Here is a 25,994-nt window from a genome sequence, read left to right on the forward strand (position 1 = left end):
GTCGTTATTTCCCCCAAATCTCCGCAAGACCCCACAATCAAAACAAATCGACCACGCGTGCTTTTCCCGCAGCAATGACGTCACGTAAACCCTCCCCTTTCTCCGCAAGTAAACAGAAAACATTGAGGAAAAACGTTCATGTCAGCCGCCGTACGTGTGTTTGACGCGGGGAGTGTGCGGCGACAGGCGACGGCGGACGTTAATTCAGTGTTTTTAGTAAACTTGGGGGGATTTGAGGCCAGCTGACTCGCGCTGGAGCGATGAAGGGAGAGGCGGAAGTGAAGTCACTTGACAGACCGTCCATGTTATTATTGTTATTTTGGTAGCCCTGTGATGAGACGGGCTGGGGAGCCGTTGGTCTCCGAGACAACGAGCGTTAACGTTACCGCAGGCCGCCCCGGACCGACACCACCCTCACCAGCAGCACCACTGACCCGGAGACAGGAGCCTCGCTGACGGCTGGGGGGGAGGGAGGGTGTGAGGACCCAGCTCCAGCTCCGCTCCTACACTCCGGCCGACCAAAAATAAAACGGCGACAAAAACAATAACGGCGCTCGTCAAACGGCTCGACTGGTGTCTGTAGCAGGGGACCCGCAGCAGACATGAACGGTATCACCAAGGGCCGGTTCGAGGTATGACAGAGGGAGTGGACCACCAACGGTTAAACTGTTTGTTTCTAGTAGACGTGGGAGTCGTGGGCTTGTATAAGTGTGTGTGTGTGTGTGTGTGTGTGTGTGTGTGTGTGTGTGTGTGTGGTCGACCGTGCTCCTAATTTTACATGCAGTCGGGAGCCGAGGCGTTTTGTTGGTCAAGGGTAATCCGAAATCCTGTTATTGTCCTGCCGCACCAGTAGACAGCGACAACATGGAGCTCAGGACTGCGGGACAGGAGGGCTGTGGCTGAGGATAGTCAATATATCAGGGCCGAGGCTGGCTGGCACTGTCGCCTGAGGTTACAGGCTTTCAGGAGGGGGCTGCAGATGGAGAGTAATGTTGTAGGGTGAAATCAGGTAAAATGGAGCAAATAAGGTTTTGCACCTTGGATTCTTTCAGTATTATTGGTTTGATTTCTTTCGAAAACATGGGGAAAAACACCATGAGCAACTTGGCAAGAAATTTCCTACAAACTGCCATAAATAGAAAACGTGATCAGAAAGTGATCTGACAATTAGCTGGGGGGGTTATTAGATATTATCAAATAACAAGGGACAAATGTCCAGAAAACTATGTTTGGTTTTCTTTTAATTATACAGTATATATTAATAGAAGAAATTTGTATTGTGTATTTAATTTTTTATCACTTTCCCCCCCTATTTTCAGGTAATTTCCTTCTTCTCTTTCTTCTTGAAACTTTTTTACCTATTTCTTGCAAATTTGGGGGCTGTTTTTTGTTACATTGCTTGTAGCCCTCTTCCCATATTTTTGAAAGAAATCGAGCAAATTAGCTCAGGTTTTAAAGGGTTAAAAGGACAGTTCACCCCCCAAAATAAATCTCAAATTTGTCCTCAGTGCTATTTATCAATCTTGAGTGTTTTGGTGTGACTTGCAGAGTGTCGGAGGTGTTGGCCGTAGAGATGTCTGCCTTCTGCCTGTCCTCTGTAGCTGAGCTGTGACTTCAGCTAGCCCAGTGGTGGTATGTGAGCTAGCAGTTGATGCAGGCTTTCCTCTGTGCAGTGATATGTTTGGCGGGTGATAGGAAGAAAACCGTTCCAAGGTCTGTGGGTTATCTTTAGTCAACATATGCTCATACAATGGTTTCTTATATCTTACCAATTAGTGCCCCATGCATGATGTTATGTAAAGTTATATATGTTAGGCTTATAGGCAAGTGAAGTTACTTAGGTTGAAGTCAGGTAATGTGAGACATCAAGTAAATGGAACAAATAAGGGTTTGCATATTGAACTCTTTAAATATTAGTAGCCAGTCACCAAACATGTTCTTGAGTTGTTGCTACAAATGTCATATTCTTTACATAAAACAATCATTTTCACTGGTCTGAGATAATAATTATGGGCAGAGCAAAAAGTCAAATAATGACTGGTCACAGAACTTGCAATAAAGCCATGTGCCAAGTTGATTTTTGCATGTCAGTGGTAAGAGAACTGCAGCTAAAGTAGTAAGGGTATAACAACAAAAATGTCATAGGGTCTTGCTTTTTTATTAAATGATTGAGTTAAAATGAAAGTACTGAATGCATTCAGGTAAAATTAGACTAAAGTTAAGGTAAAATGGGACATTTTTCTAAATTGAGACCAGCATGTTTTTAGGCCACCAGGTGCCATGAAATTATGACTTATGCGATTGTGTGCCAATGTCACATTTCAGACATTTTCAATATTTTCGATACTTGGAAAACATTAGACATGATGTAGTGAGTCCCTGACAGCCACAATACTCCTCAATTAGCCATAATTGTTACACACACATTCATGACCATTGTAGCCAGTATGGCATCAAGGAAACAGGCAACTAATGAATAGGGAAAACATGGCAGGAAAGCTGGACAATCTTTTTAATGAATTGCCAAAGGTTACATTATGATTTAATAAATTAATGACTGAACCATCAAAAAACACAAAACATGATTGTCCTATTTTGCCTTACCAGCTGTCCCATTTTACCTGAACATGTCACTGCAGTGTAGTTTGAAGGTCCAACGTTTCTAAATTATTTTACATAACAACATATATGTTTTTCATAGATATATAGCAGAGAAGTTATAAACACTTATATAACACTTAAGGTAGTCTGCAGGTGATTTGCTAGGTAATCTACCAAAAAATGTCTCAAATTACCTGACTGACCCTAAATAAAAGCAGTGTAGCAGCTTTCAGTCCGTCCTCACTTGGGTTTGACACTACTGTGACAGCTCATTGTGATTTCTGTGAATGACAGGAGCCACAGGAGGATTTGGGTGGCTCTCTGAGAGTCACTGGCACACTACAGATGGTCCTTTTATATCAAGAGCCAGTGATGCTACAGTGTATATCATGAGTGCTATGAATGATCATGTGTCCTCCCACAACCTTTTCAGGGTAATCTTGCAGTAAAGAGGAAAACACGCACCCTCTAGTGCTAGAGCTCAGTGCTCAACTGCAGCAGTGGTGGATGAAGTATTTAAATATTTGGCAACACTTCAAGGTAAAAAAAAAACACTTCTACGAGCAGGGGTGGATTTTAAGACAGTTGGCCCCTGGGCACAGACATACAAAAGACCCCACCACCTCTCCTACATAAGAGCGAGAAACACAGATTTAGTGGTTTAGCCTCTTTTTGTTGTTGTTTGTTTGCATCCCTTTGTAGTCGTTATGTATCTTTTTGTGATTTTGTGTCTCTGGTAATTTTGTACCTCTTTTTGGTTGTTTTGCCTCATTCCTTATTTTATATTGTATTTTTACATACATTTGTAGTCGGTATGCATCTTTTTGTGGTTTTGGATCTCTTTGTTGTCATTTTGTGTGTCTTTGAGGTGATTTTGTCAGATTTTTGGCTGTTCTGCATCTCTGTGGTTTTTTTTCTTATTTATGTGGCTATTTTGTGCCTCTTTGCAGTTCCTTTGCATATTTTGTGGTCATTCTGAGTCTCTTCCTCAGTTTGTGTTAATTTGATTGACATTTGGCAGGTGAAGGCCAGGGGGGCTCTGACACTTTGGGCCCCTTGGTCTGAGCCCAGGAGGCATGTTCAGTAATCTATCCATGTCTAGAATCTTATGTTTTTGCAGGTTGCCGTATAAGAGACTGCCACTCTATATAGTGTTAGTTTAATCTAATACATCATATGTTAAAAAATGATTGTCTGCGTTGCATTTGTACAGTGTCCATTAACCCAGTAGCCTTCAAGTAACAGTAGTGCAGTAAAAAGTACAGTATTTTCTCGTAAAATGTGGTGGAGTTAAACTATATAGTAGCATTTAATGCAAATACTTATGTAAAATATAAAAATTTGGCGAACTATATTTATTGATTAAACCTCCTAGCTCTTTTCGCCATCGCTCAGCTGCATGCAGTTTTACAAATTGCTTTGAAGTTCAGCTCAGTGCATGCATATTGCCTGTGGTAAAATTATAACCATGTTTTGCAATGTCATCGTTTTCTTCATAACTGTGTACAAACCTTAGATCAGCTCCAACTGGTTGTAGGTCCCATAAGTAGTGAGCATTGTTTATCTGAAATATTTTCATGCATTGCTGAGATGCTTTCTGGTTTGACTTGATGGTACTTGACTGTCTCCATCAGGTGTTCAGCTGGCTGTAAGTCTGTATGAACGTATGTGTGTGCGTGTGAGTGACTGAGAACAGAAGGTGGTAGTGGCGCTGATGTGTATTGCCATATTAGTGGATTTCTCCAGAGAACTGTAAGCTTATTAGACGCAGATGAAAACCAGTGTGTGGTGGGAAAAAAGCTGGTATGGTTATATGTGTGAGACAAGTAGGGGCTGATAGAGTAGAACTTGGGAGGGTTGACTAAAAGCCCAACACCTGAGACAATGCTTTATCGTGAACACCTGGCACAAGTCCTCTTGCAGTTGTTGATGTACCAGAAATTGAACACATAATATGACCCACATCTACTTTCTTCATATTTTTTTTAATGTGGCAACTCGAAACCTGAGACATGCGAATTCTGAAACCAGATTTGCATATCCACCCAGTTGTGCTGGATCTAGTAATAGGAGTATGACTGCAGAGAGGAACTCCCTGCTTGGGAATGCTGCTCTGCTGGCACGGGGAACGAGGGCACCAGAATGCTGAGATGATAACTTTATTAAAGTATGTGCACTAGAGAAGAACCTTGCTGTCATAATGTCATAACTATGGCTGAGATCACACACTAAATATGCTCATGCCATTTCACCTGGCAACTTCTCCATTGTGGTTACACAACACTTAGATACTTCCACATACTTGCACTTATGACTTCCTGCCTATTGATATGCAAACAAAAGTGTATATGACATAGGGCTGCAACTAACAGTTATTTACATTATTGATTAATAATATTTTTTCTTTAGAGTGATTAATGATTTAATCTATAAATAATAGTTAAAGTTTTGTATGACCATCAGTTCAAACAATTTATCAAGCATGCTAAATAAAAAGATTAAATAAATGCCATTATCGATTCTGCTTATCGCTCCAGTTCTTTATTGATTCCTGATCAATTTTCTGTATGGGGATAAAAGGGAAGCCAACAGAGGTTTTCAGCATCACTGCAACTGTTTGACTATTTCTGAGTCTGATCACTGTGTAGCTGCATGGTGCCATTGTTATTTGAACATAGGATATTTACTCTCCGTAACTGACATGCTGCTCAGTTGGGTAGCTGCGGCACTCTGCGTGTCTGAGTGTCAAACACATAGCATTCTTGGATTTTAAGCTCATGATGGGTAGAAAGATGTTTCAGCATATTGCTGGTTTTTCTACCCATACTTGTTGAAATGATCATTTTACAGACATCACCAGCAGCACTGTTGTCATATTTCTTTGTGAATTGATACCATGCTTTGGACCATTTCTTCCTGTCTGTCATGATTCCTCCTTCTTCCTAAGTTTCCTGTGCATGTATATAGTTTCCTATGTGCATGCATGTGTTTCTACGTCTCTGTTTTGCAACAGGCGACTGTCAGAAAAACATGGCCGTGTCAATGCAAGGAATCCATAAGCTTGGAGGCGTACAACTCCGCTTGATTGGATAATTTGGAGCTGGTTTTTGATTCCCATCCCTGCAATTTACATTGATATTAGAGCTGCAATGATTGATCTATTATACAGTTGGATTAAGCAACTAACATGTAATCGACTGTTTTATAACTGGTTAATCATTAATCATTAACTAATTTTCAAGCAAAAATGCCAACTTTTGTGTGGTTTCAGATTCACAAATGTGAGAATTCTTTTTTTCTTGTCTCATTTTATATAAAGCTAAATGTCATAGGTTTTGGACTGTTTGTTTAACATACTGAAAAAAAATGTTTCATTGACCAACAATCAACAAATTTGTTGATAAAACAAGTAGCAAATTATTTGAAAATGAAAATAATTGTTATGGTCAGCCCTGAATGATAAAAAGAGCAGCAACAGGCTTTAACTAGAAAACATTTGTTTTTTTCCCTGAAAAAAAAATGCCTTCTGTGTTTCAGCAGTAATCTGAAATGTCTGAATGTGAATATGAATTTCAAGTACTTTCAAAGTCGAGAAAAGTCTGTACCTTACCAGACTAGACTGCATTATAAAAGTTGTGTGTAAGTGTGCAATTTTAATCCACATCATAAAAATGTTATTTTGCTCTTGTTCTTTGCCAATTGTGTACAAAGCCCATCAGGTTTAGCCTTTCTATTGTGTGTAACTACGTGCCTGTTCAAGGAAAGGTCAAAGGTGAGTGATGTGTTACAGAGGTGGTTTGGAATTAAGTCTAAATTTAGTCCTAAATCCTAAGCCACCTCTGGCTTTAGAGAGACACTGAGTCAATGTAATGCAGGCCTGGTCTCCTCCTACCATCCAGTACACGGTGTGTTGTACAATTAAGGTCAATTTACTTCAAGTTAACTCAATTGATACGGTTCTAAATATAGCTGAAAGTCTCATTATGATGATAAAGATTAAATTCTAAAGAGTTCATTCAGAGTTTTTGTTGAACCTTCATTAAGTAGTTGTGGTCGTATTGTGAAAATGTGTTATTCAATACAAGAGTATGTGAAAACCAATGATAAAAAGCTTTTAACATTATCCTGGAGCTATTACTGGATATAGTTAATAATTAGGTTCAGATCAGGTTTAAAATACTGTCTGCTGTGGTGTTACCTGGGCACAGATGTTAAAATTCAAACCAGCTCGGTTAATCTTTTGCTGGACCTTGAATGGACCAACTCTCTCTCTTTTGTCTTTTTAATCCCATTTCCTCTTAAATGGCCTTCACTTCCTCCCACTGACACTCCTCTCCTTGAGCTCAGATTTAAATAATGACTGTTGTACATATTTTTTGTGTGGTTTTTTAACTGTAGCACAATTTCCTTGCCTTTCCCTTCCTCCCCTTTTCTCCTATCCTCCCTCCCCTTTATTGGCTTGTCTTTCGAGGCGCCTGCATCTGTCATGGAGCTTGCTGGAGCCAAGACGTTTTTGGAATCAGCCTTTGCTCCTCCTGTGCCTTTCCCCTCACTCCCCTTTGTGTTTTAATATCTCAGTGTTTGTGTTTGCGTGTGAAGCAGTAGGGTGCCCCCCCCCCCATTAGATTTGGTTTCTGAGACTTTGAGGATACAAGTTTATCACTGGCAGGATGCGTGTCTGCAGAGGCACAGCGAATGTGGGTGTTTGACGTAATTTAAATTCATGGCTGAATACGGCCCACCTGATCTAGAATGTTCTGCCTCTGTTTTTTCACGCAGAGAGGTCTGACTTGAATCACCTGCAAATGTGTAAGAGTGTGTGTGTGTGTGTGTGTGTGTGTGTGTGTGTGTGTGTGTGTGTGTGTGTGTGTGTGTGTGTGTGTCCCACTCAGCAGATGGCCAGACATCCAGCGAGTAGACTAATTGAGATAAGCATGCCAACAAGCTGACCAGGCTAACAGAATTATAAGCTTGTAAGGAGGGGACGTGGAAAGCCAAGCATAGCTCTGGCTTGTTTATTAACATTTCTTAAGGACGTAGTAGCCCTATTTTCTCCCTAGTAGCTGGAAGGTGTAAGGTTCTATATAGGCTCACATTTTTTTAAAAGGTCATAAACCAACCCACATTGAAAGTGTTTTTTGTTGATGTAATAATTCATGGCTGCAAAAAGATCTCTTAATTGTAAATGATGCAGGACGAAATTCACAGTCCTATTTCTGTTCAAAAATTAAAAGTATGAGCTAGAAAAATCAAATGAGTGTCTTTCAAAGCTAGTTTTTTTAAATACATTTTCTCTGCGTAACAAAAAGAAAAACTTCAATACTAAAACGACAAGCTAAAAGATACCCATTTCATTAGACTACTACTATATATGGCATTATGAAGATTGTTTTAAACGAACAGTTCACCTCCAAGTCAAATATCCCTATTGTATTTATTTAGATTGTTTTAGTGTTAGGTGCAGAGTGTTGGAGATATTGGCTGTAGAGATGCTGGCCTTCTCTCAAATATAATGGAACTAAATGGCATATGGCTCATGGTGCTCAAAGGGTTAAAAAAAAAAAAAAACATTAAAAAAATTCACAGCAGTGCCTCTCTCCAGAAATCAAGACCCAGTTACTCAAGATAATCCACAGACCTCAGGAACTATTTTCTTTCCTTGCCAGTTGCGCGAGATGTAAACAAAAATGGCATCCTCCTAAACTTAGCTGAAATGTTAGCTACCTAAGTGGTGCTAGGTGAGCCAACAGTATTTATGTCCTTCTGTTTGGGGATACAGTTGTTGGGTGTAGTTTGATTGAAAAAATAGTCTCTACATGAAAGGCAGACATCTCTACAGCCAACATGTAGAACTCTTGGCAACTCACACCAAAACAATCTACACTGACAAATAGCACTAACAAAATAATATTGTACAAATATGTCCTATATATAGCTCTGTATTTTCCATAGTGTATCATAATGTGCCCTCTATGTTTTGGTCTCTGTTGCCATTGTAAAATATTTTCTTTCTCTCTGTAATTGGTATTGACCATGGCAAACACACAGCACACACTCATTTTTATTGTTTCTCTTGCGTGTCTCTGCAGGTGTTCTCAAACAGCGATGAAGCCCCCATTAACAAGAAGCTCCCCAAAGAGCTTCTTCTTAGGTAAGACCAATAATAAACAACACACACCCCACCCTTCACAGACACACACACACGCACACACTCACACATCCACATGCACAAAATACAACACAATATTCAGTACCCTGGGACAAGGGCTTAGGTCAGGGTTACTCATTAGCTGAAGCAGCCTTGAACAGTTATGTGGGTGTGTGGGTGTATGTGTGTATTTTGTATGATGTATGTTGGTCACTCGTCTGAAATTAGGCTTTCTTAACTATGTGACCTACAGACCAATATCTTGTGCCACATCAGTGGCTGCACATGACCCATAAATCTGACATCACACACGCGCGCGCGCGCGCACACACACACACACACACACACACACACACACACACACTCACACACTTACACTAGTCATCCTCCACACTGATTTATAGATGAATGTATGTGTGTTTATGTTTGAAAGGGATGCACCTGCATGCATCTCTGCAGACACATGATGTGTGAACTGTTTATTTCTGCACTCGAGTATGCATGTTTGTGTGTGTGTGTGTGTGTGTGTGTGTGTGTGTGTGTGTGTCTGTGTGTGAAATACTCCTGGGCCTATGCAAACTGTACGTCTGTGTATGTGTGCTATAAATAGCTCATCTTAGCTGGTGGGGAATTCCGCAGTGCTGTGCTCTTCTGCTGCTCCAGCTGTGCTCCACAGAGACTACCAGTACACATATTACCACCAGCACTTGCACAGGTGGACAGAAAAAACGTGTACTTGCATGCACTCCCTAGCTACAACACATCACATGACCTACTGTCACATGTGTCAAGTTCTGACACTTACATCAGCTGTGAGGAAGACTCATTGTTCTGGCAGTTAATCTTGTTTTTAAACCATGAAAATTGGGCTGACTGAAGCTATTTGCTTTTGTATTTAACATTTTGTATGCCCTATCACCCTGGTGCCCAGTGAGGGACTTTATGTTTGCCCATGGTGCAATGTGTTATACAAATATACATCTGCATGTAAACATTTTGAACACAAAAATCTCATATGGGAAATTAGTTCACACCACTTAAATAATTGGACATTAATGAGGAGTATAGAGTATGGAGTTGCAAGATAAATCTAAGGGGTCGTGAGATGATGAAGGGGACAGAAAAGAGGAGTTTTTAAATATATATATATATATATATATATATATATATATATATGCTGGACATTTTTCACTTCTTCAGGCCTATTATGCGCCCGTTCAGGTTCATACTTGTATTTTAGGTTTCTACTACAACATGTTTACATGCTTTAATGTTCAAAAGTCGCTTTATTTTTCTCATACTGTTTTTGCAGGAACACTTGTATTCACCCTCTGTCTGAGACACTCTGTTTAAGAGCTTGTCTCTTTAAAGCCCCCCTCTCGAAATTATCCCAGTCTACTCTGATTGGTCACCATTTCTAGGTCTTCTGCATTTCAGTGTCTCTGCACTGTCCGAGCCCCCAGGAAGTGCGCTGAGCTTTGAAGCTAATTTTCGTAGCGGCCAAACAGTGTGATTTCATCCATCACATAATGTTATGTGGCCCCAAAACACTTTTTCCTATGGACTTACTTGTAGAAAGAGTCTTTGGTCTAATAACACTTGGAAAGTGGGATTGCTAAACTGGAAGTAAACTGGAAGTATCAGGCTTGGTAATTTCTCGTGAGCCTACTCTTTGAACCACACTGTGCAAAATCAATGCCGATCATGCGGGTAATTTTACACATGACAGTTGAATTTTTTTGTCTTTGTGTGTCACTGAGCAACTTTCATAGAAATGAATGGGGCTTTGTCTTCAACACTTCAACCAGTTGTCTTTTTACATCCATGCTGCACCATCATTTCAGCTGGGTATTCACTGTTGGAGTAACCAATAAAAGCTTCTAAACACAACAGTTTATGTTCTAGCAGGAACATGATATGATAAATTGACAACATCGACTTGATTTAAGCAGGTAGCTACATGTAGCAGTTTACGCTACTTAATGTTAACACTTACAGTGGCATTTACGGAGCAGGTGACAAAGTGACTTCAGCTCTGAGCCAAAGTAGAATAAACGTTGGAAAATAAGTATTCAGAACAGTCTGAAGCCTTAGGTTTTCACTCACAGGGATTACTTTCGCATATGTCACTATTCAAAGCAATTTGGCCATGTTTAATATGGAAAAAGAAAATAGGTCCCATTTCCTGCTTATTGGAAGAAACAGAGCTACAACTTACAATTATTTTTTATCATCAATCAATCTTTCTTTTACTTTATTGACAAATTAATCATTTTGTCAACAAAATGACAGAAAATAGTGAAAAGTACCAACTTTAAATTCTTGTAGCCCAATGCAAGGTGTTCATGTTGCTTGTTTTATTCAATCAACAATCCAAAATATAAAGACATGTAAATAAGAAAAAGAAAAGAATGAAATCTTCACATTTGAGAAGATGGAAGCAGTGAGTGTTTGGTACATTTTCTTGAAACATAACTTAAATGATGATTAGTTTATCAAAATAGCCTTTGATAAATTTTCTGTGCGTAAAATAAACATTTAATCAGCTAATAGTTAAAGCTCTGAGAGGATTAGAGGAGAAACTCAGACTTTGGTTAGACAAGATGTAAACTGTGAAGAGGAGTTGCAGGCAGACACATCGCCATTTTAACAGGTCAACAGCCAAAAAAAGGCTAGGAACCACTGGAATAAATCACCCATGTGTGCTATGTATTGGCAAGCATGTTGCCGTAGGAATATTTGCAAATGAATCTGTTAATTTGTTTAATTAGCGTTCTCATTAGCATTGGTGTTTATGTTTAATGTATCACTGTGAGTGAGCCTGGGTACCTGACTTGTTTTCACGTTCATCTGCCTCTCAGGCGCTGCATTGTGAACAGCTGTTATCTAGGCCAGAACAGCATGGATATAAATTGTGAAAACTGTGCCGCGATATGGAAGAACCTTGTTTGACAGACGAGCCTCGAAGAGAGTTCAGAGTGGTTCGGGGTCTTCTTACCCAGAAGCACTGACTCAGCACCCTCCCCACCACCACCCAAATTCATGTCTGACTGGAGTTACTATGGCAACCAGTCCTAGACTCACGGTGAAGGCTTGACTCTCTTGTCTTGCCATGCTTGAAGGGCCAGGTGTACATTTTGTCAACAAATGGGACTATGCTCCATTAAAATCCCATTATGTACCATGTCAGGAAAAAAAATAGGCAGGATTTGATGGAGCAATTAAAAGGATACTAACTTATTTTCTGTTCTGTTTTTGTTCTGTGGCGGCATCACAGCTTTCTTGTGTGAAGTAAAGTTTAAAATAATGCTCATGATGTATCACCTGTTATGAAAAAAGTTAGTGAAACAGCTGTTATCATTCAGTAGTCAACAATTTGCCTTTAAAACACCATGGGTTCTATTGTCTATTGTGGTCTTACTATCTGGTGCAAACATAGACTGTAAATAAAGACTGACTACGCGTTCCCACTTACCCCTGCAATGCCTAAGTGAAGCCAAAATATCCCGGATATGGCCAATGCCATCTTGCACTGATGATGTCATTTGGAGCCAAAGTCTGGACAGTAGCTATCTCCACAGTGGAGGAGTTCCTGCAAAAACATCTGCCAGACCAATCGCAAGTAGCCCCGCTGAGCTCAAGCACACAGATTGGCATACACAGCTGTAAATTAAGGCAGAAAATCCTCTTTTTGTAGAATGAAATTACTAATTAAAACCGAACTTATAAGACAAACGATCACTTGGACATACATCAGGGTGATTAGAACTACCTTAAATGTTAGAAACCATCTTAGGGAAACATTTATTCGACCTTTACTTTGAGTCCATTAGTTTGGCCCATCTCCCATGGCCTGTACTGCAGCCAGACATCAGGGGGTGATCAAGATGTTTCAACTCCTCTTTCATGCTGTCTATCTTTATATACAGTTTATTGGTGCAAATGTCAAATCAGACAACAGGACTCAAAGCAAGACTCACCAGATAGGAGTGTAAGAAAATATCGATACACTTGAGTTTTGCAATTTTATGTTTTATTTATTTATTTATCTTAAAGCAGTGTTGCCAACTACTTCCAATGAAAGTAGCTAGCGCTAGCTCCAGATGATGTCATACATTGATTTGCAAATTGGTGTGATCAAATTAATGGAGCATTAAAACTTTGCTGAATTAGATTTAATAAAAAAAATCCTCAATAAAATGTTTGAATAAGCTATGAGAACTATGGCACTTATAATTTAGTGCACCATTTTCTCATGCTCCCAATCTTGAAAGCTATAGCGTCAACGTAACTATACAAACTCACTACAACTGAACTCAATGCAACCATACTGTATAGCAGTACAGTGTTTGATTCTAGCCACTGCTGCTGTGTTAGCACCATAGACTGTATAAAATAATTAACGTAGCCACTATGATGTCACCCATTGGTATTTGAATTACCATTTTGAAGTTTTAAGTTCAGCATTTCAGCTGTCACCATATTTGGACAAGAGGTAAAAGCTGTGTAAGTCTGAGAGATGGTTCTGACTATAGCGATGCCTCACAGACAGCCTGTCACGCAAGCAGCACAGTACTTAAATATGCAAAACTGTTTTTTTGTACCAAGCTGTAACCATGTTTATTCATGCTCTAAATCTGGGCATTTTAACATGGGGGTTTATGTGGATTGACTCACTCCTGAAGCCAGCCTCAAGTGGCTATTTAATGTACTGTGGGTTTTTGCACTTCCGCAATGTTTGCTTTGGTTCTATAAAAAGAAGTGCTCTGACTCTGGATGTTACAGGTACATATACGAATACAAAAATAATCTGACTGTTCTGCTTGTGTAAAAACTTTTTTATGCATATGGTGGTGTGTTCTTTATATTATGACACTTTACCTAAAATTAAATGTAAAAATTTATATTGAATCGCTAACCCATTGCCAGATTCTTGCCAATGCATAGCCCTATAACCTAATCAGATTGACTGATGTCTTCCATGTAAGTATGATTAAAGGAATTGTGGTTGGTAAAATGGCCCCTCTCTCACACATAATGGAAAGTCAGATTGTGTTTGATTAAAACAGACAGCCAATCAATGATCAGCACCACAGCCATTAACCAGTTATTAGAAAGAAGATCGATGAGCATCTGCTTGATTGGTCAGCTTCTCTGGTGGCCTGAGATCACTCCAAGGACTGTGTGTGTTTGTGTGAGTGTGTCTTGCTTTGTTGATTGTGTGCATGTACTCCCTGATACAAGACTCCGGTATAGATTAGATGGACATGTCCCTACATGCCCGGTCCCAATGCACATCAAAACACACAGCCTTTGTCTGCATCTATATGAAGGAAACAATGGCCAGCTCCTGTTTCCTAGGGTTAAAAGGACATTCAGACCCCAGCTGCACTCAAAGCTCTGGCACCATGACAATTCTCTGAATACCTCACATTTTCTATAGATTGTCCCTTTAAGGCACTTCAGTGAGCAGTAACGATTCAATCACTGGGAATACAGATGGGGTATACATGTTTGCTTTCCTGTCTGGTGTCCTCCTGTGTGTATATATGTACGTTTGTCTGTCTGTCCTATGCTGTCTGTGGCCTTGCCTGTCTGAGTGCCAGAGATTACTCATTGGCAGATTAATGGATTGAGCTGACCCAGTAGCCTGCTGCATGCAGCCCTTTGTGGCTGACCGCCCCACAGCTCAAACACTGCCTGTCTGTGGGGCTCTCCTGCTACCAACCAAACACCACAGGGGGATTGTTCTGCTCTCTACGGACTCACAAAAAAACACATATATTAAATCACACTAAAGGAAAGATATTCAAATAGAACGTAAAGTTTGAAACCGAGCACTTAATCTAAACTCATTCTCTGTTTTTGTCTCTGTTTCTAGAATATTCTCCTATCTAGATGTGGTTACACTCTGTAGGTGTGCCCAAGTATCCAAGGTAAGCGCCTCCCTCTCTACACCTCCATACTGCCCACTAAGGTACTCATTGTTTTAAAGAAAAGGACTGATGCAATTCTAATTTATGGTATGGTTAATTTTAAACCAGTTTACCACCATTGAATTCTCCAGAAATGTCTATGATATAGTGCCATCTGCTGGTTATGTGTAAGTGGATTACTGTGTAGCCATAGTGCACTGCAGATGAGAGATGTTTATGAATGAGCTATCAGTGAATAATAAGGGGTTGGCAGGTTGGACTGTGAATGCAGAGCTGTGGTTGTTGCTTCTCTCACAACAGCCATTTCTATTAGAAACATGTTATTTCTCCATACTTGTGATGAAGCACAAATTCCTAATCATAGGGTAGTTTTTCTCATCGCCATGCAGTTCTTTTCTGTACCCCTGTTGTTGTTGTTGTTGTTGTTGTTATAATTGATCAGCTGGCTATATTCTACATTAATTGAACATTTGTTCTGACAATAAAGTGTTAGACAACAGTGAAAAATACCCATTACCTTTTTACTTATTGAACAAAATTACATTTGTCTACATCTTTGGAGTTAAAGGATGAGTTGATTTAATTATTATTGTTCTTATTATTATTTGAAGCATGCATTATAAATAAAGGCATTCCCAAGTATTAGATAAATTTCAGTAAACGTGTTCAGTACTTTTTTCCTGTCATTTGACTTCATTGCATGCCATTTTTATGGATTGAAATGTCGCCGTGTCTTTATCAATGAGTTTTACTGATTTAATACCAACGCCTGGTCTGAATTTAATTTGAATAACTACATTTGGAAGTATGTTTCATGACAAAGAATTTGCTAAATCATTGGGTGAATCCCCCAATGTATGTCGATAAGGATTTGGAAATTATTGCAATTTGTTTTTATGTACATATTACACAGCACCTGGTGCACCTGCCCCGAGACCAAAATAACTGAAAATGATACATACAAATAGCCTAACCTTCTACTGAGCTACCAAGTTCATTAATTTCTCCTGTATTTTATGATAATGAGGGCTGGGCAAGATATTATATCATATCGTGATATGAAACAATATATCGTCTTAGATATTGGATATTGTTATATTGGGAAATGGAATAAATTATGTTTTTTCCTGATTTTAAAGCATTACAGTAAAGTTATGTACTTTTTTGAACTTATCAGACAGTATTACTTGAACACATTGAAATTGTGTTAATATATTTTCAAAGTACAAATAGTCATTCCTACAATACCGTCACATCAAAGAGAGAATTTTGGAAAGAAAATTTGTAATGTTCTGTCTCCCAGTTCTAGCATTAATGAAGTGGTTAAAAATAGAGATATAGAGATATATCGTGTATCGAGATATAGCCTAATAATATTGCAATATAGTTTTCAGCCCATATCGCCCAGCCGTAATGATAATAGAGTCTCTATTCAATGATGCACTTGTCTGTCTCTGTCCACAACCTGTCCGTCCCCATCTCAGGCGTGGAATGTCCTGGCCCTAGATGGCAGTAACTGGCAGAAGATTGACTTGTTCAACTTCCAGACAGACATAGAGGTGAGGGGTGTGTTTATGAGAGAATAAGAGGAAGAGTGAAAGGAGAGAATGGACAGTGTTTGTGTGTGCGTGTGTGATTGTCTATACGTGCTGCACGTGTGTACTTGTTGAGTAGCATTATCCGGTAGGCTTTGGTGCCGACTGTGACGTCACAGCTGATCCTCTGTCCTGTGGCCCAAGTCATATCGCTTGCTCTCTCTCTCTTTCTCTCTCCATCTCTCTGTCCATCTCTCTCACTGTGTCTCTCAGGGGCGGGTGGTGGAGAACATTTCGAAGCGTTGTGGAGGCTTCCTGAGGCAGCTGAGCCTCAGGGGCTGCCTGAGTGTGGGAGATGCCTCCATGAAGTGAGATTGTCATTGTCACTCTGGCATACAATACGTGTGATAATGCTTTGACTTTTACCAAAAGGCCTTCTCTTGTTAGTTTGATTACTTGCTTTTTTTATAAAAGGGATTTTTCTAAAAGTTTAAGTGGCCTGGGCCTCTTCAGTCCCAGGGGACTCTGCGAGAAACTCGTTTTTCTCATTCCATTTAATCTCACTTTACTGTGTGTACACACACACACACACACACACACACACACACACACACACAAAGAAGAACTATGATAATGTTGTTTTTAAAGGAAATGGTTGTGCATCTGGATTTGTTAATTTACACGGTTTCACCTGACGTTATCGATCACCTAAATAAGCAACTAATTTAAAGAGACAGTCCACCCCCCAAATCAAAAATACATATTTTTCCTCTTACTTGTAGTGAGATTTATCAATCTATCAATCATGGGACACTATTTCCTTCAAATGAAGTACACCCACCATCTGTATCACTGCACAGGAGAAAGCGTGCGTCTACTGCTATCTCACCTGGCACCACTGAGCTATATGTTACACTTCAGCTCAGGCGGACACCATTAATGTTTACATCTCACGCTGTTACATGCAGAAGCCTCCTTTCAATCTCTGAGAAAATAGTTCCTACATGAAATTGCTCACCACAAGGTCTGTGGATTATCTTGAGTAACTGGGTCGTTATTTCTGAAAAGAGACATTGCTGTTGATTTTAAAATGTTTTTGTTTTTATTGGCTCTTTGAGCACCACAAGCCGAGTGCCATCTAGTTCTGTTTATTCAAGAGAAGGCAAACATCTTTACAGCAACTCACACCAAAACAATCTAGATTGATAGATAGCACTACAGCTAAGAGGGAAAAAAATGTGTTTTTTATTTGGGGGTGAACTGTACCTTTAAAGAAGTACAAGCTGTTCTTCGGAGATTAAAAAAAAAACATGCAGTAGGTGTACAACAACCTCCCAAGGCTCTGTAGATAACTTTGTTAATTGGCCCCTGAGCATCTGACTTCTTATTTATACAATAAAGCAACTCTTGAATAATTCCCTTTCTCCCTCTCTTTGTTTCCCAGGACATTTGCACAGAACTGCAGAAACATTGAAGTATTGAACCTGAACGGCTGCACTAAGATCACAGACAGCACCTGTCTCAGCCTCAGCAAGTTTTGCTCCAAACTCAAACAGCTAGATCTCACGTCCTGTGTGTCCATCAGCAACCACTCCCTTAAGGCCCTCAGGTAGCACCCGCACACTTGATACTGTTACCCATACCCGTATAACATGACCACTATTATTCCACAAGCCCTCACACACAATATGTACAGTTATAATAGACATATATCCATTTGGTTTTACATGCCCTGTGCGTTTTATCTTTTTCTTCACTGTGTGTGGACGCTCAGTGATGGCTGCAGAATGCTGGAGATGTTGAACCTGTCATGGTGTGACCAGATCACACGTGATGGCATTGAGGCTCTTGCTAGAGGCTGTAATGGTTTACGAGCACTGTTCCTCAGAGGCTGCACACAGGTACAATGTTTTCTTTCAGTGGGCATTTTATGCCTTCTTTATAAGGCATTTTGACCGTTTCCTAGTTAAATTTTTATGTAGCCCAACTATCATAAGGACAAAAATACAAATACAAAGTTTTTTGAAAAGGAGTAGATTAAAACATTAGACCTGTTTTTTTTAAAATCTTCCCAGAGGACAGCGTTCACTACAGTTTACTGTAAACAGGGTCTTCTGGTGGTGAATATTGTGCTTTAGCTAAGTATAGTTAAAAATGATAAATTCCACATTCAAACTACAGAAAACTAAAAAAAACACCAAATACCTATATATTCCCAGATTATTTAAGATAAAAGACAAAACACTTCTTTCCCAGTGCTGAATAATTCAAGCAGCTCTTACTGAAGGGAAATGTGCCCTTTTCCCTACTTACTGTTCCCAATGCAGTACACTTTCCATCCCATGGAATTTTTAACTTAATCTTATTGGTTGGTTTTTTGTTGATGTAGTGGTTTGTGTCAGGCTGGCATTTTCGTTTTGTGCTGCCTCCGTAGAGCCAATATTTTCTTCAGGCTGTGTACTCAGTTGTCTTTTTTAAAACCAAAGTCTACTTTTCCTGCCTGGAAAAAAATAACATAAAAACCCCTTGAATCATCTTTCGGGGCTCAGAGAGGACAGTAGTCACACTGTAATTGATTTTAACTCATTGGAAAAAGAGGAAAGGTTTCTCCCACACAGGCAGACATAACAGACAACAGACATATACATAATTTATTGATCTAGGTATCTAGATTTTTTTGACAATATATGTATATTTGTTTTTTAAACTTAAAAACTGAAATTCCCAGGAGAGAGAAAAAATTATGAAAGACTAAACAATAAAAACAAACAAATCAAAACCACAGAACATCAGCTCAGGTTTAAACATGCAACACCAGATGTTAAAAGGATAATGTGTGCAAAGTAAAATCAAAAATCCCTGCAGCATGGTGGCAGAGACACTAGGCTCTACCGAGGTGACGTAGGGTTCCCAAATTTTATCGAATTGATGAAATATTGAATGCTATAAAAGTGTAAGGTGTTCTAACAGCACTGCTAGCTTTAATAGTTGGTAATTTGTCATTTAAACCTTTGAAACATTAGCAAATTGACTTGAATTCTTTCACAGCAAGCACAGGAAGACAGCACTGAGCAACTTAATAAGAATTGACCCAAAATATAGCAATAAATAAGTAAAAAGTTACAAGAAAATTACCTGAAATTAAGCAAAAAACAAAAGTAAAAATCAAAAAGAGAACAAAAAAATGACATTAAGAAACTGCAAAAAAAAAAAAATTTTTTTGGGGGGATTTCAGGAAGATCATTGGACCAGTATCTTTGCAACTTGCATCAATCTAGGCGTTTGATTAACAATACTATGCATTTTAATTTTTTTTTTTTTACCCAGCTGGAAGATGGAGCATTGAAACACCTTCAGAAACACTGCCCAGAACTCACCACCATCAATATGCAGTCTTGCACAGTAAGACAAACATTTGGCTGTAGGATGGAGGAAGGAGAGAGCCTGATAATAATGTATGAGGGCTGTGTCTGCATGCCTCTGTGTTTTTGTAATTTGTCTTCCTTGTCTGTTGCCTCCAGCAGATAACAGATGAAGGCCTGGTCAGCCTGTGCCGAGGATGCCACAAGCTACAGATCCTTTGTGTGTCTGGCTGCAGTAACATCACGGATGCCTCCCTCACCGCAATGGGACTTAACTGTCCCCGACTCAAGTGAGCAAAACACACCTGTCCCACCATCCTTTACAAGGACAGCAACAGCTTGCTTCAGTGTCCACAAAATATCCATCTCAGTCAATATGACTAGTGTCATTTCCAAAAAGAAAAAAAGACTAGAATAAATATAGGCATTTGTGGTAAATGCCAGAATCCTCGGAAAGTCTCTTTTTCATCAAGTCTTCAGAGACAGGTGCATCAGAGGAGTCTCATCAAGCTAGACAAAAAGAAAGTCCCACACACTGTCTGGAGCTTGGAAATAAACAATTCTATTTAACAGACAATGATCTCAGGTCTGTTTCAAAACTGTACCTAATAGCTGGCTAATGATTTTGTGTGTCTGTGGGTCTGTGTACTCTCAGGATCCTTGAGGCTGCACGATGCTCGCATGTTACAGATGCTGGCTTCACTGTGCTGGCCAGGGTGAGTTTCATTTTGCTGTCTTCGTCGTATTTTCTACCCTGTGAACCTTGTCCTGGGTCATTCGGACCATTTTGCCTCTATTTTCTGAGTTTAATCAATTGATTTCTGTTTTTCGTCACAGAATTGTCATGAGCTTGAAAAAATGGACTTGGAAGAATGTATTTTGGTACGTTTCCTTATTTATTTCCAACGTCATAGTCATGGTATTTATCTGTGATGAATCTGGAATGGTTTTTTGTTTGATCGATACGTCTGGGTAAAGATTAGATTGTAGGTAAAAGTCAGATGTGATTGTGTTCATGGCAGGGTTACGTTTCCATCCAGTTACCTCAGTATTTAAATAGATATTGATGGAAAGCAGAGAGGGAAACAGAGAAGGAGTGACACAGGGAAAAAGTTTTGCTTGGTAAAATTTAGATACAAACTTGCAACACATGCTTCCTTCAAACTGTGATACATAATGTTATGAACAAACTGTCTTGAGACATGTTAGAACATTTTGTTAACCAAGCTTGTCCTCTCCTCAGGTGACAGATAACACTCTGGTTCAGCTGTCTATCCACTGCCCTCGCCTGCAAGCACTGGTAAACATTCACACCTGCAGTTCTGATTTTGTGCCAGGTTCTGCTTTAGCCTGTGTGCATGGTTACAGAGCTTTAATCCATCTATCTGTGTGTCTTCAACCCTGTTTGCTGTGTCCTGGACGGACAGTCCCTGTCCCACTGCGAACTGATCACGGATGATGGCATCAGAGCTCTGAGCAGCAGCACCTGTGGCCAAGAGCGCCTCACCGTGGTGGAGCTCGACAACTGCCCCCTCATCACTGATGTGACCCTGGAGCACCTGAAGAGCTGCCATCGTCTGGAGCGCATTGAGCTCTACGACTGTCAGCAAGTCACCAGGGCCGGCATCAAACGCATACGGGTCAGTGGAAATCAAAGGGACATAAATGTCTGTTTTTGATAACATCGAGTCGGCTTTTGAGGTGAATTGGATCAGTGACTTCTTAAAATCCCATCTCTGCTCAGTTATTGGTCCTATTTACACCTAGTATCACAGTCATCATCACATCAGCCTTTCGGGTGATTCAGTCACAAGTGGACAGCTATGAGTCTGTCTGTTTACACCTGGCATTAGAGTGCCGTGCTGCTGAAAGAATGTGGCCACCTGCTGCCAAAACCACCTCTCATTGTGGTCTGACCTATCGGATCTCAAGTGATATTGAGGACACATTTGTTGCGTTCATACCTGTGCTTAGAGCTGTCCACGTTGAGGCGTATACGCAAAGGAGTGGCTCGATTCTCAAACACATTATCTAGGTGTGTTAGTCCAACTAATTTGACTTACTACAATTTCAGTTGGACTATCATGTTTACATCCATCCATCCATCCATTTTCTTCCGCTTATCCGGAGTCGGGTCGCGGGGGCAGCAGCCTAAGCAGGAAAGCCTAGACTTCCCTCTCCCCAGCCACTTCCTCCAGCTCTTCCCGGGGGATCCCAAGGCGATCCCAGGCCAGCTGAGAGACATAGTCTCTCCAGCGTGTCCTGGGTCTTCCCCGGGGCCTCCTACCGGTGGGACGTACCCTGAACACGTCACCAGAGAGGCATCCCGGAGGCATCCTAATTAGATGCCTGAGCCACCTCATCTGGCTCTTCTCAATGCGGAGGAGCAGCAGCTCTACTCTGAGCTCCTCCCGGATGACCGAGCTTCTTACCCTATCTCTAAGGGAGAGCCCAGCCACCCTACGGAGGAAGCTCATTTTGGCCGGTTGTACCTGCGATCTTGTTCTTTAGGTCATTACCCAAAGCTTGTGACCATAGGTGAGGGTAGGAACGAAGATCGACCGGTAAATCGAGAGCTTTGCCTTTCGGCTCAGCTCCCTCTTCACCATGACAGATTGGTGCAGAGTCCGCATTACTGCAGACGCTGCACCGATCCGCCTGTCGATCTCCTGCTCCATCCTTCCCTCACTCGTGAACAAAACCCCAAGGCACATAAACTCCTCCACTTGGGGCAGGATCTCATCTCCGATCTGGAGAGGCCACTCTCCACACCCTTTTCCGCTGTTTACATGTATTTTAAAAGTCCATTTTTATTTGGAGTAACACATAACTCGACTTTTTCTAACATTTCTGGAGGGGTGCTTAAAACGACAGATGCTTAAACGAAGCATTCCCAATAGAGGTAGACAGCATGAGAGAGATCATGTGTTTTTGAACATTAAAGTATGTAAACATGTTCTAGTAGAAACCTAAAATACAAATACATACTAACTGAAAATGAGCCTACTATGGGACCTTTAAATTTAACTTACCTGTGGATGTAGGAACCCTGCTCTTGATGATATGCTGTCTTTTTATTCATTTCTATTACCATACCTCTTTTCTACACAGGCCCACCTTCCAGAGATCAAGGTCCACGCATACTTTGCTCCAGTGACACCTCCTCCCTCTGTTCATGGAGGTGGCCAGCGTCTGTGCCGCTGCTGCATCATCCTCTGACAGTGGAGGGCCAGGGGGGGCCACCTCTGTCTGCAGGTCCTGCTGCTCTGATAAACGGGCTGAAATGGGATTTGGGTTGGGTGTGGGGGGGGGACTGGGGTAGGTGTAGGGGAGAGGAGGGGCTGGACCCACTCACTGCTCCTGATGACTGATCAATACATAGACTGATCACCCCTGATCAGTTGAACCCGCCCCTCCTCTCTCCTCTTGCTCACCAATCAGGATTGCAGCAGCCCCGGGTTTGGGCGTGGAGGGGTGGGTGGAAAGAATACGGAGGGATGGACTCTCTCTTTTTCTCTCTCTATCTCATTCTCACTGTAAAGACAAAAACAGGTTCTCCACTCCATCCCGCTCCTCACACCCCTGACTCCCCCACCTGTGGGCGTAGAGGACTGCATCTGGACAGCTGGAGATGGGACTACAATGCATCATGTTCAAACTAAAAAAAAAAAAAAATGACGACAAAGTCATCTTGGACAAGAGTTTGCTCTCTGTGGAGTATCATCTCAACCAATCACACGACACCTCTCTGTGACCATCCTGTGATTCATTCTGCTTTGACCAATAAACACGCAGCATGGAGAAAGAGGAGAGCTGGGTTGTGGGGAAAATGCAGATCTTCTGGATACAAACAGTGAAGCTTTGGCTCGCTCAGCTCTCTGGTTTGGACAAGTTGAGAAACAACAGGAGGAAGTGAAGAATGGGACATGTGACATATTTGTGCATCTGAGAAACTTTTGTTGAGATTTAGATTCTGTTTGTACAGAGAATGTTTTGCAATGGAAAAAAAAGAATTACACTTATGGCAATTCACTCATAATTGGGGTAGGCCAACAAGAAATTGTTTTATTTTTTTCAGTGCTTATTGTAATTGTCCATGCCTGTCTATCCAGAGAGGGGGATATGTTTGTCATTATTTTTGAAATGGAAAAGAAGCAACTGTTTAACAAAAAAAAAGGACCTATGATTCAGACTCTCGGCGTTTAAAAGCATTATGTTGACTCTGTATGCTGCTGCGATGAGTGGCCTCTCCTGTGTACTGTGTGGTCACGTTGGCTCATACGCCCTGATCCAATCCTGTCAGTAGCCCTGTGCACTAGCTTCTACTTGACTACTTAAGCATTTGTTTACATCCTGGATTAGGTTAGCACCACAGACAAACTTGTTTACATCAGTAGGTTTCCAGTCTCCCTACTATTCAGAGTGAGTGTAGTAACACTGAAAAACAGTGGTACACCCCACTGTTTTTAACTGGACTGTGAAGTCAATTATTTAAATTTATTGCTGTGTGTATTTGGATATCAATCAGGGCTAATGGTGGTGCCACTTTGCTTCAAAATAAAATGGAAATTTGCTTAAACCTGAGATGATAGTTATAAGAATGTGAGCAAAGGCACCTCGACTTTTTGACAATCACATGAATTGATGTATTTGAAAGTTAATTTAGTATATTTTGTGTAATTGGCAATTTACTGAGGATATAGGGTATAATGAAATGTTTTTAATCAATATGCTCTAGTCGCTTAATGCCTCAAGCAGTATGTGAGAAATGATTTAGAAATAGCATCTGTCACAGGTGTGGTGAGATTTGCCATTCTAATGTATCAAATTTATCAGCAACAAATTCCTACTCATCCAGTCCTACAAAACATATGTGGCAACAGTGATGTGAAATGCAATAACTGGAAAAACTTAAAACCAAGCTTATTTCACTCAATACAGACACTCCTTCTGGTCAACAGAATCTCAACACTGTGTGTCTTGTCATGTGATTAACACCTGTATGAGGCATGAAATTCAAAAGCAGCTCACAATTTTGCGGTAAATGAGACTGGCAAGTGCTGCATAGTGCCAAGTGCTCAAAGACTGGGGAGATTGGCAGGACAATGGATAGGACTGAAAGAGGGAGAGCAGACAGAAAGATGAAGATGGGCTCAGATGGATCCATAGCTGACTTGACTGGCTGTGATACTAATGCCCTCTCTTTGACAGCTGTTTTAACAGTTTTATGTTTAAGAAAATAAAGAAATAAATGAAAAAAATAAACAAATGAATAAATAAAAGTGACTAATAGTAAATGTGCTTTGTCTCTCTAGTGTGAGATTTTGTCTCCCAGTATCTGAAACACTGGTTCCCAACCTGTAGGTCTTGACCCCGACTAGGATCAAGGAAACTTCACTGGTGGTCACGAGGCCTTCTTGATTTTAAAAGAGAGGGAGAGAGAGAAAATTATTAGAAAATGATCAAATAATGTAAAGAAAACTCTATTCATAGTTATCAGAATTATCTCTCTAAAAATAGGTTATAGAAAATAGTTATTATTTTTTTTATTAATAATAATATTTAGTAATTTATTTTGGCATTTTTTTTCCATTTCATTTCCTGGTTTTCTTATTGCCTTATCCACGTTTTTTAATATGGCCTTTATTGAGCCACACACCAGGAAATTTCACGTTACTGCAGCTCAGCGCTGCATTAAACATATAATTAAAATATTTTTAAAAGAGGAATATAAAATACAAAAAAAAATAAAGAGAAAGAGAACATAGATATAGAAAAGTTTAACCTGAATTGAACAAACATACAGCATATATACAATATTGCACAGTAGGCTTACACAGTATTACACTGGGTGATTGCATCCTGAGATAGATTAAGGTGGAGAGTGCGGATGGTTAGTGGCTGTGGATTGCTAATGGCCGACCAAAAACATAATTGAGCATAATGATAATGATTTGATTCGATTTTTTTTTTTTTAAATGAACATGGAAAAAGGAAATAGTAATATTAACAATAAAAACAAAGCAAAAGAAATGGTCAAACACAAGATGATTTGGTTTACATATTCAAAAAGGAGTGAGAAGAACTTAACCTATACTTTAATTAATTTAACATATATTCATACACCCACATACATTAAATCAAAGATTTGCAAATTTTCTTATCATTTACAGAAAAAAAGTAATTAAACAAATAAAATGTAACCCCTGTAAACAGCAATGACAAACAACAGGCAGTGCAACAGTGCTACATTATGATTGTGTATAGTGACACACTACAAACAGAAATTTGGAATAAATCAAGTCAATTTGCTTAGATTTTTGAAGGGTTAAGGGAAAAGGTTGGGAACCACTAATCTTGAGGTTACTTTATAGTAAACTGCGGCAAACAGAATACTGTTCACACTGCAGCT

The 25,994-nt window shown here is 40.1% G+C and overlaps 1 protein-coding gene across 2 annotated transcripts; it reads left to right on the forward strand.

Moving 5' to 3' along the window:
• Window positions 1-24,883, forward strand: fbxl2 (F-box and leucine-rich repeat protein 2). Of its 2 annotated transcripts, none has more exons than XM_042506516.2 (14): window positions 1-632; window positions 8,691-8,752; window positions 14,631-14,685; window positions 16,170-16,244; window positions 16,494-16,588; window positions 17,665-17,829; window positions 17,995-18,121; window positions 19,548-19,622; window positions 19,745-19,872; window positions 20,238-20,298; window positions 20,420-20,464; window positions 20,826-20,882; window positions 21,010-21,222; window positions 22,694-24,883. In XM_042506516.2, the coding sequence occupies exons 1-14, from the start codon at window positions 603-605 to the stop codon at window positions 22,799-22,801; spliced, it is 1,296 nt and encodes a 431-aa protein (XP_042362450.1). In that variant the 5' UTR covers window positions 1-602; the 3' UTR covers window positions 22,802-24,883. The 2 variants fall into 2 exon arrangements, with proteins under 2 accessions (XP_042362450.1, XP_042362449.1); XM_042506515.2 differs by having other exon boundaries at window positions 3-632; window positions 19,742-19,872.
• The last annotated feature ends 1,111 nt before the right edge of the window (window positions 24,884-25,994 follow it).

This window comes from Plectropomus leopardus, chromosome 17, assembly GCF_026936395.1.
Source record: "Plectropomus leopardus strain MGB_pleo_1.0 chromosome 17, ASM2693639v1, whole genome shotgun sequence".
NCBI classification, from domain to species: domain Eukaryota; kingdom Metazoa; phylum Chordata; class Actinopteri; order Perciformes; family Serranidae; genus Plectropomus; species Plectropomus leopardus.

Excerpts from the sequence above, each read along its gene's own strand:
- fbxl2 (XM_042506515.2), top strand. The coding sequence starts at position 603 with ATGAACGGTATCACCAAGGGCCGGTTCGAG. Across the intron at positions 16,245-16,493 it reads ACTTCCAGACAGACATAGAG|GGGCGGGTGGTGGAGAACAT; the intron begins GTGAGGGGTGTG and ends TGTGTCTCTCAG. Across the intron at positions 21,223-22,693 it reads CCGGCATCAAACGCATACGG|GCCCACCTTCCAGAGATCAA; the intron begins GTCAGTGGAAAT and ends TTTTCTACACAG.